Source organism: Sabethes cyaneus, chromosome 3 (assembly GCF_943734655.1).
Source record: "Sabethes cyaneus chromosome 3, idSabCyanKW18_F2, whole genome shotgun sequence".
Taxonomy (NCBI): Eukaryota; Metazoa; Arthropoda; class Insecta; order Diptera; family Culicidae; genus Sabethes; species Sabethes cyaneus.
Window position 1 is genome coordinate 58596807 of NC_071355.1, and position 20075 is coordinate 58616881.

General features: G+C 38.2%; 1 protein-coding gene across 1 annotated transcript in view; it reads left to right on the forward strand.

Moving 5' to 3' along the window:
• The window catches only part of LOC128739619 (ataxin-2 homolog), a 59272-nt gene that overhangs the window by 25337 nt on the left and 13860 nt on the right, over positions 1-20075 (forward strand). Inside the window, 1 exon segment of the mRNA XM_053835114.1 lies at positions 10489-11180. Coding sequence (XP_053691089.1) covers positions 10489-11180 — 692 coding nt within the window.

The following is a 20075-nucleotide window of genomic DNA, read 5'->3' on the forward strand; positions in this document are numbered from 1 at the left end:
GCAGAAAAAGTGTACCCGCTGTAATACATGCTAACTGGACTACACCTCTTCCGACGTTGAACCGGTTCACCCGGTGCCGTCGCCGAGAGCCGGAATGGGCACAACGATTCGCACAGCAAGGGTAGAAAAATGAAAACAACCGACCGACCAACGAGGTTTTATCGGTATAAAACAAAAACAAAAAAAAAATAAGGCAAAGATTCCGGTCACTTTTGGATCGATCGTAATAAGGGCTTTCCCATAGTGTGTTCACTTTTCCGATGTTGGCCTTAAGGTTTATCATCTGGTTTAGTGGCTCAAGCGCGGGATCATTATCGGGCTGCCTACCCTATGCAGCGATTAAATGAAGGTAATAAAAGTGCATTTTAGTTCCGTAAGTGAAAGTGATTCGAGTTTGATCTTGAATTCTTTCGAAGCATCGCTGGCCATTTGAAGACTGCGCAGCCATCCAGTTGGCCCGTATCGCAGGCATCGCCACGTACCGATGCGAGATGTTATAGTAACACTACACACTTGCTGGCGGCCTTAATGGGCGGTCGGTTATCCGCATTTTAGCAGCACTCCGTAATTTTGTTTAAGCGATTACAGTCGACTCGAGGAGCCGGGCGCAACCAGCACTGTCACTAATACTGCCCATCACGGTTGATGTCGTTCCGGACTTGGGCTTGAGTGGACTGCAACATGTCTGGTATGTCATAATCGTTGTAGCTGGTGGTTCACAGTCAAGTGTCGTCCAACGACAGTTCCTGTACATGGGTTTGGACGATTAGACCGATTGTGCTTTCGATCAACCGTACGATAATTACCGAGACTTTGATGTTAATTTTCGGTAAATTTTGCATACTGCGAAAACAACATAAACAATCCAATAGATTTCAATAAATCATTTTTTGTAAAATCAACAAACGGTCACTATCTGTTAACTCAATGATCTTGAAGCTATATTTCACCTCCTTACTGTCAAGTCCGGTTAAGTTCAACAGCCAATTATACCAGCAGCGACATGGTTTCTAGAAGGGTGTCATTTCGGAGAAAACCTATCTCGGTAGCTCGTTTAGCGGTCTCATAGAGGAAAGGTAACGACAACACCGCGGTTAAAATAGTAATCCCTCCAGCTGCCTTTCTCCGAACAATGCGGCGATCCGACAGATTGGCTCGGTCGGATTGTTGTGGTTAATTTTTCGAATGTGACACAGTTAGGCGGCAGGTAAGAAACGCCTTTCGCTGCCGGGCAGGCCGGGTGGCCCACACGGCTCCAAACGAAATGGAGTGGATAAAAGAAAAAGGAAACACGAGGCTGGGTTTTTGGGAGCAATTGTCGACGGCTTTGCTGTGCCAGCCACTTGCCTTAATGCCTTCTTCTACTGTAGGTAGACAACAGTTGGTGCTTTGATCGAATTCTTCACCCGTGCTTTTTGGGCATGAATCCGGGCTTATGTAAGAGGGAAATTTTTGAGGTTCGTGTTGAATCAGCGCGAAATTGAAAGTTGATGAATGGTTGCCGTCGTCGATTGCAAACAGCCTTGAGAAGTAGTGGATTTAGAATTATGAATGCTGTTGTTGGAGAAATTGTAAGTTGCTCTACAACCTGTCGAGAAAGGTGTAGTTTCGGTTTCCTCTTTGATTGTTGATGTTACGTAAGATAATTCATAGCTTTATCTGTGTACAAATTGCGATTTAAAGGATAAATTCTCCGTGCCATTTCTTTGGATGCTATTTTCGAAACATTTTACTAGTTGTTAAATTCATATTCCTACATCATTTTGATTATTGTGTCCATCAGCAAAAATAAACAATTTTTTAATTATGCAATGTTCACGATTCTATCCAATTACCTTTGACCTCCACAACCATATACATATCAACCACAAGTTGCCATTCTTTTTATTTTTATTAAAACACTAGAAAAAACTAATAGATTTGCAGCACCTAATGCGTTAAAAATGCTATTTGCATTTCATTATGTATTCGATTTTACATTCAGCAAAGAATTTATAGATCTGCAACACGAGCTATATTAACGTTCACCGCACACGAAGTGTGAAATTATTATTCATCATCGATGAGGTCAGATCTGTCAGCAATTTGTACAGGTCTCTCTTCAACCGTTCTCGGTTACATGTCCATATTCGCATAGGACATGCTAGATGAACTGGAAGCTATAATTCGGTGTGCAACAGTAAAAGGGCACCAACTTTGTTTATTTTTAATATTTGTCTTCATTCATAAAAACTCTATTTAACGCACCGCTAAAGGCTTTGCTATGTTATGAAATTCAATTTGTAAAGAAGGATGATAGTCTTTCGAATAAAAAAAAGGTCAGGTTAAGAAATCCGAATTTAGCTTAATTCTTAATAGTTGTTTATCTATTTTTGACTATTTTGTAAAAATTTAATTTTAATGCTGTTAAGATCGACTGAGGTACATATATTGTATTGCGGATTTTCGGCTTTCCAGTCAGTTTTATATTGAAAACGGCTTTTTTATACTGCCTGACGTTTCGACCTTTGGTTTTGGCCTTTTTCAAAGGTAACTGCAATAGTTTATATATTTTAATAACAGGATATAACTTTAACACATTGAACATAAAAATTTATTTTGACTTCTACTCACTATGGTTACGTTTTCTTGACTGATCGTTGATTGCCAACGGAACGAAGCTTAAATTTTAACAGCTCCAATTGCATTGGTTTGGTGACAAAATAATGTTCAATTTTTGACGTAGGACTACGTCTTACGGCAAGCTTTGAGATAGGGTGTCATTCCAAAAAATCGAAAAATGCGAGCGTCACGAAAAATGATAGGTTTTGAGCGCTAATAGCTCAGCGGTTTTTCGATCGATTTTCAATATTCTTACACCAATCGATCGGAAAATCTTCTAAGAATTGACCCAAATGAAGAAAAGTATGGATTCTTGATGTTGAACTATTGAAAAATCGAAAATAATGAACCTATGTTTTACCAGAATTCTCGCTTCGTGATTGGTTGGAAGATACTTTACGATGATCTAAACCTATACCAATTTGATATCTGTGCTTGGGAAGTAAGCCAGAAAAAGGTTCATCGAAGTTCTGCTTCCATTTTTTGGTTACCTCACGATCGACGTTCAAGATACAGGCCGGACTCGATTATCCGGGGATTCGATTAACCGGGGATTCGATTATCCGGGGATTCGATTATCCGGGTGAAAAAAAATAATTTTTTTTTTCGCTGATTTATTATAAACCCAAATGTTATAGTTTTCATGCTACATGATGATTACAACTAGACAAGCATTGATTCACCTCCCTAAAGCTACAAAATTTCTTTCTTATATCCCGTTTATCGGCGAACAAAACAAAAATAAATCCTGCGATGATGAAATCAATTTTTTTACTTAAAAATCATCATCACCATCATCATTATCATCATCACCAGTAAAAAAATTGCAAAAAAAGAATTTTATGACTTTAGGGGAGATTGATCAATAATAAAAAAACATTTATAATACCTAAATATTGAAAAACATAACATACAAAAAATAATATTGTACCAAAAAAAATCAGTGGAAAAAGTCGTAAGAAAGGATTTTTCTGACTTTTGGGAAGATAGATCAATAATAAATAAAACATTTCTGATACCTAAAAGTCAAAAAACTTGACATACAAAAAAAAAATTTGTACCAAAAATGATGATTCGATTATCCGGGCTGAAAATAAAAATGAGCACCCGGATAATCGAGTCCGGGCTGTACTGCTATTTTTATCCTGAGTCTGATACATTTCGACTCGCAGCACAAAGCTATTGCGGGATGCGTTAAGTTGCTGATAGACCTTATACGTGTCCTGAGAACGATGAAGCTGCTCCACATACTCCTGTTTTTCCTTCCAGAAGATTTGGGCTCGCTGCATCTTATCTTATCTAATACGAGCATTCTATGGGGCTTGGGCCCCTGCTGTACAATATTTATGACCAACTTTGGATGAATTACATTTTAAAAGTAGATATTTTTTCCAAGCTTGGACCACAACTGTTCAGCCTTAGGTTGCAAAAAATGCGTTTCAATTTTCAATTAAAGGACACCATACGAACCATTGCTTTTCAAGAGATGGCGCTTTCTAGTGGTAGGGTAAATGTATTCTATTTCGCCCCCTAAAACCTAATTTTCAATTAACTTTGAGAGTTTAGCTAGCTTAGTTTGGATTTTTTCAAATTTATGTAACCAATTATGGTCAATCAACGTTTTCTCTACAAGAATTTATGATTTTTATCATTAATCGGTTACATTTTATTATTGGATTGGGCATTTAAAATCTTCAGAAATAATTTAATCTTCTACCCCCCCCGTCTAAAATACCCCCCGATTAAAATAATTTAATCTTCGAATATGGGGGGGGATTCAATTTTGGTCCTCCGTATGTACTAATTTTCGCCCCCATGCGGAAAGACGCGTTGTAAGCCGTTTTTACATAGAAATATTCAAATTTAATTAGGCCATTGCAAATCATATTTAAAGTTTTTGTCACCCCCCCTTGGAAATAATAAATAATTTGTAGGATATGAGTCAAATTTCTTTTTATAAAATCAATTGTCTGTGGGCTCTACAGTCTGAAAAACTCGAAAAATGAGTCTCCGAGTTGAATTTACGCTTCTAGCACGAAACAGAAATGGAAATTCGAATAATGGAATTTCCGAAAATCGTCCGTTTTCCTTCATTTTTGTCTTTTTTCGTAGATTTTTGCATAGAAAATAATAACGTATATATTATAAGCAAGAATAGATTCGGTTTTCACGTTTAAACCTTAAATAAAAATTCTTAAAATCCATGTTTTTTTGGCTCGATAAAAAAATTCACTTTGTTTTTTTTTGACCCCCCCCCCCCTTCGGCGGCCGAACACCGGAAATACAAAAATTTTATAAAATATTTGTAATGGCCTTATTTTGAGAATTTCAGGACCTTAATATGAATGAATAAACTCGCCTTTTCTTTTTTCGATATTATTCGATTTTTGCACAATTGAATTAGTGCTTCCATACAATTTGGGAATCGATAGCCAAAGTATCGATATCTGGTATCGCAATATATCGGACCGATCCGATACTGAGTAATGAGTATATCGCAACCAAAATATCGATACTTCGATTTTCACCGATATCGATATCGAAACCCGAAATATTCAGAAAGTTTTCAGATACGATCCGTCACGAGCTTGCGATGCGGCCACTTGCCTCGTTTATGTCGCCGGCATCTCCGCACCTCCAAGATACCGTATACGTTCCACTCGACAATGTTCGGTTGTTCGCAGCAGATTTATTGGTTAGGCGGGTGCTTTTAAACTGATGATTGAAACTGATCAGTTTCAAACAATTTTTCAATAGATTCGTCCAAAATGCAACAAAATATCCTGGCAAGATTTTGTTTTGAAAAACCCGGTGATTTACTGCATATTTTGTTATTTTTCAACAGAAGCAGCATCATAAATGCTTACATTAACTCCTATAATCAGAAAAGTGTTAGATGTAATTTAGATTCGCATAAGTTTACTTTCTCACATTATTTATTCACATTGTGTTATTTTTGGGGAGAAAATATTAGAGATAATCCACATCTCAAGAAATAAAATTCAAAATTAGAATCAGACATTGGCAAAACACCGAGCGTAGCTTATACAGTCGTTACCGTTTCCTAAAACGACGCAACCAAGTACATCTCTTTTTCATACATGCAAATAAACACGAAGTGTGGCTAGGAATTTATCAGTGGTGTTGAATTCGTAATACTTTTAGCACCAGTTTTCAATGCATCCGGTTAACACATTTCCGAGTTAATTGATATCGGCTAACGCGCTGGCAAGACTGCCATCTGCTTTGAGTGAAACCGAAATGTTTGCTCCTGGGGTCCAAGTTGACAGCTCTCCTTTCAGCTAATTTCTGTAAAGCCCTATATATCAAGAAACATCTAATAAAACGGTGTTAAATAATAAAAAAAGTTTTTCGATTTTCTGAAATATTTTGAGTGACACAAGACATGGCTGAATTATGAGATTCGCATATTTAGGCTAAGAATATAATTAATCAGGAGCAGGATCGGTTTAACGCAAATTATCATACGCAGCTCGCTTCACAGTTCACAATATAAACGGTTCTTGCAAATCAATCTGCGCTTGCAGCGATACAATGTTCGGTAGTGGCTTCAGGAAACAATTAACCTAACAGTCCGTTGATATCGGCATCCACCATAGAAGATCCACCATACAAGTTTGCAAAAACACACATGGAGGTGCTTCATATTTATTTCAGTTGGCCGTGTGAGTCAATGAAATAGATAAGGGAATACGAAAACCTAGCGCTAGCAAAAAGACACACATCTAGCATATATCCGAGGATCTTTTACGAGCACACGCAATCCCGAGTGTTATCGAAATGTTAAAAACCGGCGTCTGAAAGACAACACCGAAACGGGTTGCGGTTGCTTTTTTGAGCGTGCAGTTCATTTCATCAGGCACGGCAGCAGCGTACCGCCCCAAATAAACTTTGTAGCATTTTTCAACTGCCGCCTGCAGTATGGTTCAGCTTTTAGGCATGCCTGTTTGGAAGCTTGAGAACTGAAAAACGCGAGTTCGATAATTTGACAAAAAGTTATGCGTGAAGAGCTGGCCTTTTTGTAGCTTTCGATACCTATAATATCGGATGAAAAAGTATCGATATCCGATAATATCGCATTGTAAAATATCGTTGCCGGATACTCGATATATCGAATGAAAATATCGATACCTCCCGTATCGATAAAATATCGCACATCCCTACCATACATTTCCAGGGCTTGTCGTTATCACAGCATCAGGTTGCATATTTCCTGGGTCATTTGTAATGGAATAACCTATACGATTTTGTGAAATTATCACTCGCAGAAATTTAGTTATTTTGAATATTTACTTGCATTTGCATTACTAACATATAAAATAGGCGATAAAACTTAAAATCCAACTAATTATAGGCAGTCACCAATGTTTTAAAGGGTGTCCCACATCAAATTGCACTACAAAAGAAACGCTGTAGAAAATTATCTAATTGACCGATCCTTTTCAAACTTTCAGACAATAAAATATAACCCATTAGTGAGCTCTTGGCCTATTTATTTCATTCGACTTCAATAGCATAAGCGTATACTCGCACCTTACGCTTAACTCCACTCAAAATGTTTTGTACAACCTGGCTGCAGCTTTATCTGTACGGAAACCCACCTTTTCTTCATGTCCTCAGATTTAACTTCCTTGGAATGTTTCCGTAATGTCTGCTTGATAAGCATAGTATTTTTCGATGGACCTTAGTTTCGGTATGTTGGTGGGGTTCATGTCCTTGGGTACGAAAGTGACCCCGTTGGCTTCGTATCACTCCAAGACATCTTTTGAACAGTGGCACGAAGCTAGAACCGGCCAGAAGATCATAGGGCCCTCGTGTTGCATCGACAGAGGTAGTAGACGCTTCCCGTTTACAGTCTCGGTAGTCACGAACGGTGCACTACGTTTGACGCATGAGCAGATCGCTTGTCAAATCATGCATTTCTTGGCAAACTTTGAGAGTTTCTGCATCCTTACTTCCTCCGGTACATCAAACTTGTGCTAGGCGGTGAAATATAGTAGCCCCGGAAGTTGCCGGAAGTCCGCCTTGACGTAAGCCTTATCATTCGTGATGAGAGAGTTGAGGATTTTCCAGGTGCTTGCGCAAAATAAATTCGCGACGTTGCTTTTCTGGTGACTCTATTTTCTCCAATTTTCGAAAAACCGACCACTACAAAAATAGAGTGTAAACGATACACACTAAACTACTCAAACTTTCAAGAGAAAATACCCAATGAGTAATTTTCTACAGCGTTTCTTCCGTGATGCAATTTGATGTGGGACACCCTTTACTATGATTTAAACACAGGGACGAAAGACTAAAACATCGAATTTTTGTGTGCTATTTTTCGCCCCCTTTTAAAAACAATAAAATCTCTCTGAAATTCACCATTATTACAAGTAAATGCACTTTAAAATGTTTTTGTCCTATTTTTAAAAATAACACAGATAAAACGTATAATAAATAGTATTAATTTATACTATACCCCAGCATTTCAAAATAAGCTCAGTTTTTAAAATTCTACGTAATTAATGTAAAATGAAAATAGATTTGATGTTTTGAAACGAGAAATACATTTTTTTACAATGCCTAAAGGTTGAGATATGTATTAAAAGCAACTTTTACTTAGGGGCGAAAGATTGGGGAGGGGGCGAAGGCTAATGCATCTCCCCTAGTAAATCAAAATTTCTCACTTATCTATGTTTACCTACTTGAAAAATAATCACTAATCATATTTTATTTGCGGTGCAATTACTCTGTTATACTTAATTTTAAGACTTAAAACGGTTAAACACTTAAAGCGATTAAAACATTTTAGGTAGTAAAATACCTAATCTTCGAACAATTCTCTTTGAATAATGTTACAGCATAGCTTAATCGTTTGAATCAGAACGGTATGTTTTATTGCTGAGTGGAAAACTTAACGGTTAACGATGGCGCACGACTGGCTATTATTAATATTGATTTTTTATGTCTTTTGAGGAATCCTTACTATGCGATAGTACAAATTCAACATAGTTTACAATGCGCAACCACAGAATGGAAGTCTCGTACTAATTGTGTGGCCATTTACAGCCATTGCATTACGCAGATAAAACGATACTAAAATTCATACTAAATTTTATCGTACTAAGTACTAAAATTTATCGCTGATATATAACAGTGATAACAGTGAAGTTATGACTGTAAGATCGAAGGGATTAAAATCATAATGTTTAAGCTGCATAGCAGAAAACAAAAATTCTACTGATCTGCAAACATAAAACGGTTCCGTGTACTACAATCATGGTGGGTAAAGGTGTTATTGCACATTTCATCGACAACTAAACTAAAAAATTTTCAACAACCATGTCACAAAACATCGAATGCGATAACAATATTGGCTTGACTTGATATCGAATCTTACCTGATAACTCGATTATTTTTCAAAGAAGCAATAGCCTGATAGATCTCACCCTTAAATACTAGGTCGGATTTAATTAAGACTTGGTTTAAATGGCCTTAAAGTGTACACACTCAAATTTTGAGAAGAAAATTTAACCAATTTTGACGTGAGCGTTTCGTACATCATGAGTTCATACAGCAGAGGGTCCGATTTCCTGTTTGAATGCGTCGTTTAATTGCTCGAACTTATCTTCTGCTCTAGCTTTAGTCTTCATCGCATTTATTTTTAAATCTATTTTCTAAGCTTGCGCTTTTAATTTAGGAAAATCCTTGCGGCCACAGAGCCCCATGTTCTATACTGTTATAGTTTTAATATTTCATTCTGATCGAGATTTTACTATCGATTTTTAATTTTTTAATTAATGATTCAAAAAGGACAGTGAAATTCTCTTAAGTAATTGGGACCATTGTTGACTGGAAATCGAAATAGTAAATTAAATAGTAACCCAACAAACATTTTCAAGTTGGTCAAGTACGTTTTTACTGGAAATTACCTATATAGTGGTTGAAACTACTTTAAAAAATGTTTGTCGGGAACTGTTTTCTCACAGTTAACCCCTCAATTGTTTTGTTATGTTGTTTGCTGTACAATTATTATATATAGAATCGGGCTGACTAATAAAACACAACACGACAGCAGTTCCTTCATCTGCAGACGTTTTGCTCTACTTTATTTATTGACTTCCGCATAAACATAACGTCGTACCATCAACGTCCATATCGTAGGTTGGCGGTTTACGCACAGCAAGTTCCACTTCTTCAATCCCAATTGACAGCTCCATTTCCTCCTCGACGAGAGTCACCCGAGGCATAGCACAAAGCATAGACGCAATGCGTTGGCTTCTACAAGAAAAAAAGAAAAACCGTTCAAGTTCCAGTTTCATTTTCCATGTCACGCATCGCGAGCGCACTTCAGGCCAAGGAAAAATTATCTCATTTATACCCACGAGATATTACCGCATCTTGGTGTGTGATTTAATTTCGTTGCGACTTTCTTTCGAGTCAATCAGCCAGCCGGCCTGGAACGGGGTTCAATAATAACGACAGAGCCTAACCTGACCGGTTCCCGCGCTAAAAATTGTTCCAATCTCGAACGATTCCGTCAAAGTTTTTATGCAAAGATTGCCTGGAGTCACAAACGAGAGATAGCAAGTGGTAAAGCGCATGCCGCCCCATCAAACACGTCAACAGCTGAGTGCACCGCGCGTTCGCTTGACGCGGGTTGACAAACAGGTTGTTTATATATATCGTGAGTTTGATTAATTGTGGCTCTCTGAAGACGCCTTACGGTAGGCAACCAGTTGAAATTTCGAACCGGTTCATACGAAATGGCTAATATCGTTTGACGGTTATACAACATTGCATGCAAGAGACACGTTGATTTCTGAATTTAGCATTTATAGAGCTAAAGCTGTTATATTAAAATTTATTTCTTCATTTCAGTTTTTTGTCAGTTTTGTGATATGGTCGTGTCTACTATTACAACTTTCGGCAGAACCGGAGGTCCCCCCGAATCGGCCAATTGACTTAGAGGATATTGAGCGGGACAATCTCAAAACGGAACGACATTTGGCTTTCAAGAAAGAAGCGATACATCCTCAACAACAACAACAACAACAACAGCAACAACCTCAACTACAACCACAACAGCAACAACCTTATCGATCAACAGCGGCATCATCATCGCAAAGCAGCAATCATTATACAATACAGATTGAACATCATCCCAGTGGAGCGGCTAATCATGTTGGCATAAACTATGTTACACCGCTGCCGTCCGGTCCTGGCATAGTATACGCCAAAGGTAATATGCTCAACAACTTAGGTACAAGTTTTAAATAATCACCCAAAATTTGTTACATTTTAGAAAACCGTCCTCCACAATATCAACCAAAAGTACCGCAGGTGCACGAGGACCATTCGACTTACACCGTTCCGTCTCGACAGTCGCTGATACAACCTATCATCGGAGGAAGCGCTCCCGCACACAAATTTCTCACCCCACAACCCCAGTACGTGTATGTACAGGCTCAACCACAACAGCAAACGCAACCACAGCCACAACCGAGCCAGCCACAATATGCAAACCTTAATTTGCCGCAATCGCTGCTACATATTCTCCCACAGAATCCACAGTAAGTACGACCCATATTGGCACCGTAAAACCGATCATCACGAGTGGATTCAAACACTTCAATATAGGTATGCTGAGGTGCTTACGCATAATTACTCGGCGGCGTGCATTTGAGTGGCTGACTGTTCGCTTCGGTGTAATTGGTTAATGTCTATAATTTAAGAGAGAGAATTAGCTACAAACTGTAGCTTTGCATCACGCATTTTGCACAACCTCTCGGTTGGTTCCCCTTGACAAACAAACATGCGTAAAATTTTTTTGCTCGAAACAAGATTGTTTGATGTTTGTTTGACGTTAGGATGTAAAGGTTTTGTATCACGGGTTCACACCATGCAAATTATATTTATGTTAGAACAAATGTCAATATCTTTCGGTTTGAACCACGGCTTCGAAATACTCGTATTGGACATTGCAATGTACAACATAATGGTATTTCTTGTCATTGTTTTTTTGTCTTTATGGCATTTTATGGCAGCCTTTTCGTCATTTTATATTGTTTTTTAGCATTTTTGTCCCTGTTTTGTTGTCTTTCGTATTACTTCATCGTCTTTTCGCCTACTTATTTTCACTTCCTCGTCATATTTCCGTCGTCTTTTCCCTGTCTTTTCACTGCTTTTTTGCCATTTATTTGCTGTCTTTTCATCTTTGCATGCATGTTTTCGGCGGTTTTTGCCGTTTTTGCTACAATTTTGACGTCTTTTCATCGTCATTTTGCAGATTTTTATGGAGAATTTAGCGCATATATTAATGAAAAGTTCTATCTAATTTCAAAGTGAAAAATACCAGTTCGTATTGACAATTTATCTTATAGATTAGTTAGTCAATAACGCCAGCAACCGTTGCATGCTAAACAGCTGCATTCAAATACATTTGCATCAGCGGAATAAACAGACTCGAAGAGAATCTCTCATTTGCACATTGGACCTTTTGACTTGTTACTCGAGTGGAGAGTTGAACTGCTCTTTATCTCTGTCAAAAGCTACCTTTACCGAAAAGCCAAGAGCATTTTTATTGTCAATGCTTTGCTGCTTTACCGCTTTGCTGGTCTAACAAGCCAGTTGTCGTATGTTCGAATCTCGGCTAGACGGTGCTGCTGGATAGAGTCCGCAGGATTGTTGCACTAGCCCCCTAATTGTCCTGTACTCTAACAGCCGGCTGCGAAGTCTGTCGATAAAGAAGGGTCAAGTCTTAGAAAGATGTTTAAGCCCAAGGCTTTTTTTGCTTCACTTCTGTTTTGCCCACTAATGAGCCTCAATTTTGTTTCATCTTTCTTGTTCTCAATCATACAAAAAATAATTACCGTCGGCGGCTGGAGCGTATGTGTGTGCGTACGAATGGATAGACTGTGCTGGTAGTTTAACAGTCAAAACACTTGAGCACAAACCGAGAGAGTGTGGCCTAGAGTCGCACTTAGCAATTGAACTACGCAATATATTTTTGGACCCACGTCGAAGTTTCGCAGTTTCATCCAGTCTACCATTCTTCCCACCAAACGCTCCTCGCTCGTAAGTAAAAAATTCTTATTCTGCCAAAGTGAACGCGGGTAATTCCGATCAGCTCCTAATTCCGATCATTCAACTAAAGTAGTCGATTTTTAGAAGATAAAATCAAAAACCATAGTTTATGGGAATCCTCATGAGCAAAGCTATAAATTTCAATTTAATCTTTTAAAAATCTGTTACTTTAGTTGAGTGATCGCAATTAGGAACTGATCGGAATTACCTGCGTTCACGCTACTATCGAATGCAAGGTCTCAAGGTCTCAGAGCAAATCTCTCGTGTACGCATAATAGGCCGTATGCATAAAAGTGTTAGAGCAAATGCTCCCATACGATTTAAACGGGAAAAGCAAAGTAAACTGTTTTATTCATACGGCCTAATGGCTTGTCCCATATTCTTTTTATCATACAGAGCAAATAGTCTTTAGCCTCCAATGGGTGAAGGCAGAGGTGGGCACAATTCCGCTAATCCGCTAACAGCTAATTAGCTCAGCTAACATTTTGGTTAGCGGTTAGCGTTTTCGCTAATTTTTATAACCGTTAGCGTTTTTGTTAGCTTCCGCTAAATATATGTGCCGCTAAATAAACCGCTAACTTTTTTGGCAGAAGGAAAATTTGTGAGAAATGTCGGACAGGCTTCGGTCGAAGGCTTCCAAATTCCAAACTTTTGTGTGTACTTTACCAGTCAAGAGCCGGGGCCGTATCAAGAAGTCCTCTCCATTGTACTTCTGGGTCCTGGGATAAGCAAAGCAAAGTAAAGCCTAGCTGCTACATTCCGTTATCGAAACTTGACCTTCTGTTTCCATATGACAGACTTCACAGCCAACTGTGAGAGTACAGGATAATTTCAGGGGCAGTTGCTACGATCCTATTGACTCTAACAGCCTCTCCCAGTTCAGATTTGAACACACGACGACTGGCTTATTAGACCAGCGTCATACCTCGAAGTCAACTGGGAGACACTCGTTTCCTACTCGTTACGCGTCTCGGCACATTCAAGTCGGTTTCAACCTGGTCAAGTCATCTAACTCGTTTGGCCCCTCTATTCCTGGTGCCAGTGTGGCTCTTGAAGAGAACGAACTTTACTGCACAGTCCTTCGGTATCCTTGAGATATGGCCGGCCCACCGTAGTCTCCCAACTTTTTCCAAATAGTGACTACAACTCATGGTTCATACGCCTATGCAACTCTCCGCTATCCGTTTGTACTCCGCCAAAAATAGTCCGCAACACCTTTCGTTCAAATACGGCAAGTGCACTTCCGTAAACAAACTTGCTGTCTCAAGTCCGTAGAGGACTACTTTTGCACGCGGACTTAAATAAATCGTTATTTAAAAAATTCGAGGCCTCCTATACCTATTCACTGAAAACATTAAGGGAGATTTTTCGATTTTCTCGGGCATCACTCGTTTTATAAATTCATAAGTGTTGGGCCAAGTATCAACGCAATAAAGTTTTCACAAAAACCAAGGAAAATTATTATCTACAAAATATTTTTATACTAATTTTCTACCTTCTGATTCTGATTCCTTCGAGAATTTCATTGTATTTTTACTAAAAACTTGAAATTGTATTACTAAATGCGCCACTACTGGTTCGCTTACCGGTAGTAATGCGCAAGTGTAAACCTAACAAAATGTAAGTAACTTTTTACTAAGCAATCCAGAGAAAATATTATTTGGAAAGCTTTTACAAAAATTTTCACAGCGATGGAAAACTCCAATAAATAATCGAGAAATATATGTCATGGTGAATGACCCTTTGGGTTAAAACCACTCAAAAAAAAATATATGTATGTCATGGAACATGGAAATGTTTTATACCCTTTTAATGTGCTAATATAGTGAGCGATAATGTTCTTTGAACATGTTTCATGAATGCCTGCAATTCTTGGCACGGAATTAACTCAGGTATTTGTTCTTAGACCTTTGAAACAAAAATTTTCTGTTATTGCCGAAATCAGCGCTTATCAAAGTAATGTTGATTCTACAGTGCGAACAAATTTAGCTGTTAGCGGTTAGCGTTAGCTTCCGCTAAATTGTTGGTTGATTGAAGCTAACGTTTTGATTTAACGGATTAGCTGTTAGCGAAGCTGAAATTTCGGTTAGCGGTGCCCACCTCTGGGTGAAGGAAAGATTAGCTCTGTCTTTAGTTGTGCAAAATGCAACCTTCGAAAAAAATCCCGTACATTTACGTCTATTGACATGCACATAAATGGAACAAAGCAAAGCAAAAAAGAAGCAAAGCCTAGGTGCTACATTCCGTTATCTTAACATCGTAAATCATATAAAATCACGTGCATACATGTAGGCTTATTTGAAGGATGTCCCTCATCAAATTGCATCACGGAAAAAACGTTGCAGAAAATTTCTCATTGGGTATTTTCTCTTTAAAAATTTGAACAGAAGAAGTTTACAGTGTATTCATTACACTGTATTTTTACTGCTGTTAGTTTTTCGAAATTGGAAAAAATGGCGTCACCCAAAAAGCAAAGCTGCGAATTAATTTTGCGCAAACCCCTGCAACTCTCTCATCGGCATATCGGAAAACAGTTACACGTGCGCGAGCATCAGAATTTTAGTAATTAATGTAGGTTATTAATTAGTAAAGTCTCAGTCGTCTTCCGCAACTTATTTCTTCTATTGACATTTCACTGACATCGCTTCTGTCGCTGGTCCGAGTCAGAATATTCCGAAGGGCTTTTGTCGAAAAGGCCAGCGTTGCCAGATTCGTGGCAACACGTGTCGTGAAAGCATTTAAGCGGAGTCCCAATGCTTCGGTCAGGGATGTGGCCAAAAAGTAGAATCTATCCAAGTCTTTCGTTCAGAGAGCCCAGAACCGGGGGGGGGCTGCATAAATACAAAGTGCAGAAGGCTCCAAATCGTGATGATCCGCAAAATACGGTGGGAAATTCACGGGCCCGGAAACTGTACTCCCAAATGCTGACGAAGCCTGATTGTCTCATCATGGATGATGAGACTTACGTTAAGGCGGACTTCCGGCAGATTCCGGGGCTACCGGTCTTCACCGCTCAGCACAAGTTTGATGTTCTGGGGGAAGTAAGAAAGCAGAGACGTTCAAAGTTTGCTAAGAAATATATGATTTGGTAAGCGACTACCGGAACTGTAAACGGGCAGTCCTAGCTTCGTGGTTCTATTCAAAGGATATCATGGAGTCCCGTTGAAAGCCCATCGAAAAATACTGGGGTATTATGAAGCAGGCACTACGGAAGCATCCTTGGGAGGTCAAATCTGAGGAAGACATGAAGAAAAGGTAGGTTTCCGTACAGAAGAAGCTACAGCCAGATGCTGAACAGAACCTTATGAGTTCAGTTAAGCGCAACCTAAGGAACCTTTTTGTTTTATAACAGCTTATCAAGCGCTTGTTCCATTGGTTTTAGCTGTACAATAGTTGAACAAGCTACTCTTAAACAAAAATATTTGTTCGGAAGGTGCGAACCTACGGTTTTAATATTGAAGTTGAATGAAATAAGTACGCCAAAAGCTTACTTACTACTTACTTACTACTACAATAATCAAAGGAGATCCAACGACCCATTCAAGCTGGAAATCGAGCCTACTTTTCCCTTCGCAAGACGTTTCGATCAACGAGCATACGCCGCGGCACAAAGCTGACGATGTACAAAACGCTAATCAGACCGGTAGTCCTCTACGGACTTGAGACAGTAACTTTACTTACAGAAGACATACGTGCACTTGCCGTTTTTGAACGAAAGGTGTTGCGGACTATTTTTGGCGGAGTACAGACGGAAAGCGGAGAGTGGCGGAGACGTATGAATCACGAGCTACAGGCACTGCTTGGAGAGAACCCCATCGTACACCTGGCGAAAGTTGGAAGACTACGGCCACGTCGCAAGAATGCCGGACAACTGTGTAGTGAAATCCGTTCTCTTCAAGAACCCCACCGGCACCAGGAATAGAGGGGCTCAACGTGCTAGATGGCTCAACCAGGTGGAAGCCGACTTGCGTGTGTCGAAACGCGCAACGAATTGGCGACGAGTAGTCCAGGACCGAGTATAATGGAGAGGAATTCTTGATACGACAAGAGCCACCCCGGCTCTCGGCTGAATAAGTACCCAAGTAACAATCCAATAGCAAATTGGTCTTATGCATTTCTTATAGTAGTTTTATCAGAGCATTGCAAAATCTATCAGGTTTTATAATGTTTTTCCTCAAATGAATGTTATCTTGTTTGATTAACATTTCTGAAGTATGATTGAAGGAGACTTGAAGAAACATGCATAAAACTGAAATATCAATAAGTGTAATTAACCTTATAAGTGGTTTTAAAGGATACTTGATTTCTGCTCAAAAACGACGCTCCTTAAAACCTAGCAATAGTTTTGACAAAAATTTATGACATTCTTCTGCAAGATTGGTTTGTCTTAACAATGCTACCATAAAACCGTCTTAAAACCGTATATTCTTGTAAGAGAAATCATACTCTGAAGAAAGAACATTCGAGCGTAAACAACTGATCTGTCAAAATGGGCATCTGAACCAGGAGAAAATTGAACAAATATGGATCTTTTAATCGAAACTTTAGCAAGATTTCATATGAAAAATCAGCGAAATCAAAAAACAATGAAGATTTCCAAATGAGCTGAGGAAGGACTATGCCGGTGATGATGCATCAATGATAGATTTGTATGTTATTAGAAAATTTGGTTCGATTGTATTTTGGCGGAGGCGGTGCCGGTGCCGGTTTGTAGAGTTGTTTGTATTTTTTAAACTGAATATAAAGGTCTTTAGCCGGTGTTGGGAAAATGTTCGAAGAGGTTGAAGCAGTAAACTCAATATAAGTAGGTGAACCTCCAGCACAAAAACATCTTGCATTGACACTTTGTTGACGTTTTTTTTGTTTATACGAGAATGATTATCTTGCAAAAAACTTGGTCCCCTTAAGTAATTCAAACAATTCTTGTTCAAGCACAACTTGTCTTCGTCAAGAATACAATAAGTATAGATGAACTTATCGACCTCTTGGAAAATTTTTCTTTGTCTTGTGCAAGAAATGTTAGTCTAATAAGCGCTTTTAGGTTGATTTAGATAAAACCATTGAACATATGGCGAACAGGACTGTTTTGATTACTTTTGAAATTCTAGCCAATTGCATATGGGCGTTTATAAATATGTTGTTATGCAATACCATAAGTGATCTTATATTTTTAAATAAATGTTCGGACACTTAAAAGACTTTTTGCCGCAATTTGTTAAAAATTTGGTAGCTATCAACTTCTTCATGATATTATTGAATTTTTTTTTATTAATTAAATTTTTTAATAATCTAGCGAAAATAACCGGCGCGTTAAAAATTTCTAATTTTCATGTCACAAAACATCGACAAACTGAGCGTGACATGAAAAATTTCTCATTGATTGACAACAAAGCAGCTGCTTTTATTTTCAATTTTCATTTATATCCATTTTGGAAAAGCAATATCTGTGAATGCTTTTTCTCTTATAGCTTTTAGTCAATTTAAAAAAATTAAGACTGTGAAAAGTGTATGATGTCTTGCAAGTGTTCTTTGAGACGACAACCATAAAATCATCATGGTTTTCTTTTAGTTTAAACCGACTCTTGGAAGTCATTATAAATACATATCGATAAGAATTACAAGTTTTAAAAGGACCTTTAGAAATATTCTTGAGAACCACCTTCTTTAGTGTGGGCCTCCCCAGATTTATAAGGGTTTTATGGCTGTTTTATCGCAGATTTGTAGAATTGCAGGTTTTATATTCGGTTTTAAGGAGCAAATGCTGGAAACCTCTTCAAGTGCATCTTAAAATTGAATTTGTTACTTGGGTAAGTAAGTAAAAGTTTACTAGTGGGTGTTTCGAGTACCGTGTATAGTACCGTGGGGTACTATATTTTATTATCTGAAAGTTTGAAAAGGATCGGTCTACTAGATAATTTTCGACAGTGTTTTTTCCGTCATGCAATTGGATGTAGCACTCCATTTATTACATTTGGCTTAATGTAAAATATATCTATGAAAACGGCTTAGACTGTTGGAAAAATCTACGTAATTTTTGTTACGTGCACATTTCCGTCTCGTTTGCTCTCTCTCTCTCTCTCTCTCTCTCTCTCTCTCTTGTTTCCCTTTTACTGTCTGCCGTTTCCCCTTTCTCCGCTCCTTTTCGATTTTTTCTTTTGTCTTTTTTCACTTTTTAACTCCTGTTCTGTTTTCTTCTTTTTCTGTCACGTTCTGTTTTTCTTTTCGTTATATCGCTTCTGCTTTCTGTTTTCATTTTTTATCGCAAGATTTTTTCCTTTTTCTGTCCCAGTTTTCGTCTTTTTCGGTTCTCGTTTCTCTATTTTCATGCTCCCGCATTTCCTCTTTTTCTTTCCCTGGTTTTTATCTATTCCGTTCTATCGCGTTTTTTCTCCTTTTTTGTCTCGATTTTTCTCATTGTCTTTCTCGTTTTTCTGACATTTCTCTACTTTTTTTCTATGTTCCGTCATTTTCTGCCCAGTATCCCCTATTTTGCCTTGTTTTTCCTCATTTTATTTCCCCTTTCTCTTCTTTTACATCTTTTTATTCACTTTTTATGTTCCGTTTAGCCTCCCATTCCCATGTAACGTTTTCGAGCCAGTTTGTATTTTTTTTCTCTCAATTACGTTTTTCTTTTTTTCATCGTTTTATGTCACATTTTCCTTTGTGTTCTTATCCGTTTTTTCTCCTTCTGTCTCAGTTTTACTTCTCTGCTTCTCTTTCTGTAGATCAGCAGGAGACGACCCCCTCTAGAGCCATCAAGAATTCAACTGTGAATTTGCTAACACAATTTACTAATATTTTCATAAGAAACTGTTTGCTCTACGTTGTGCTCTTCGCGAGATATAAATTTTTGAATTAGGTACTCAGCACTCAGGAAAACCGAGTTTTTCAGCCATAACTCAGAAGCAATTATAAATTGGACTTGGAAATGAACATGGAATTTGACTTCAAATTTAAGTTAAAATTGGAATTGAAATTTGACTTAAATTGTATTTGAAATTGAACTTGAAACTTGACTTGAAATAGCTATTGTGTTTCAACTTGAAATTGAGCTTAAATAAGGTTTGAAACTCGTTTTGAAATTTAAATCATAACTGAACTTGAAAAACAGTTACCGGATAAATTTAAAACTGCGGATTTCGCGTCGAGTGCGATACCCTTACACCACCGGTCAGTTCAAGCTGCGGCCTTCTGGGATACAGGAATTACTTACTTTTACATTAAATTTTACAAAGAACGTGCCCCAGCCATGGCACGGCAATGGCTATATCTTTTCCAAAATACTGTATATGGAACCTTTTCCCTCTTAAAATAATCCACCGTGTTCTTTGTTCCACGATTTCCGTTGGCTTGAAAGAATTGCATAATATATGCGCGCAGTT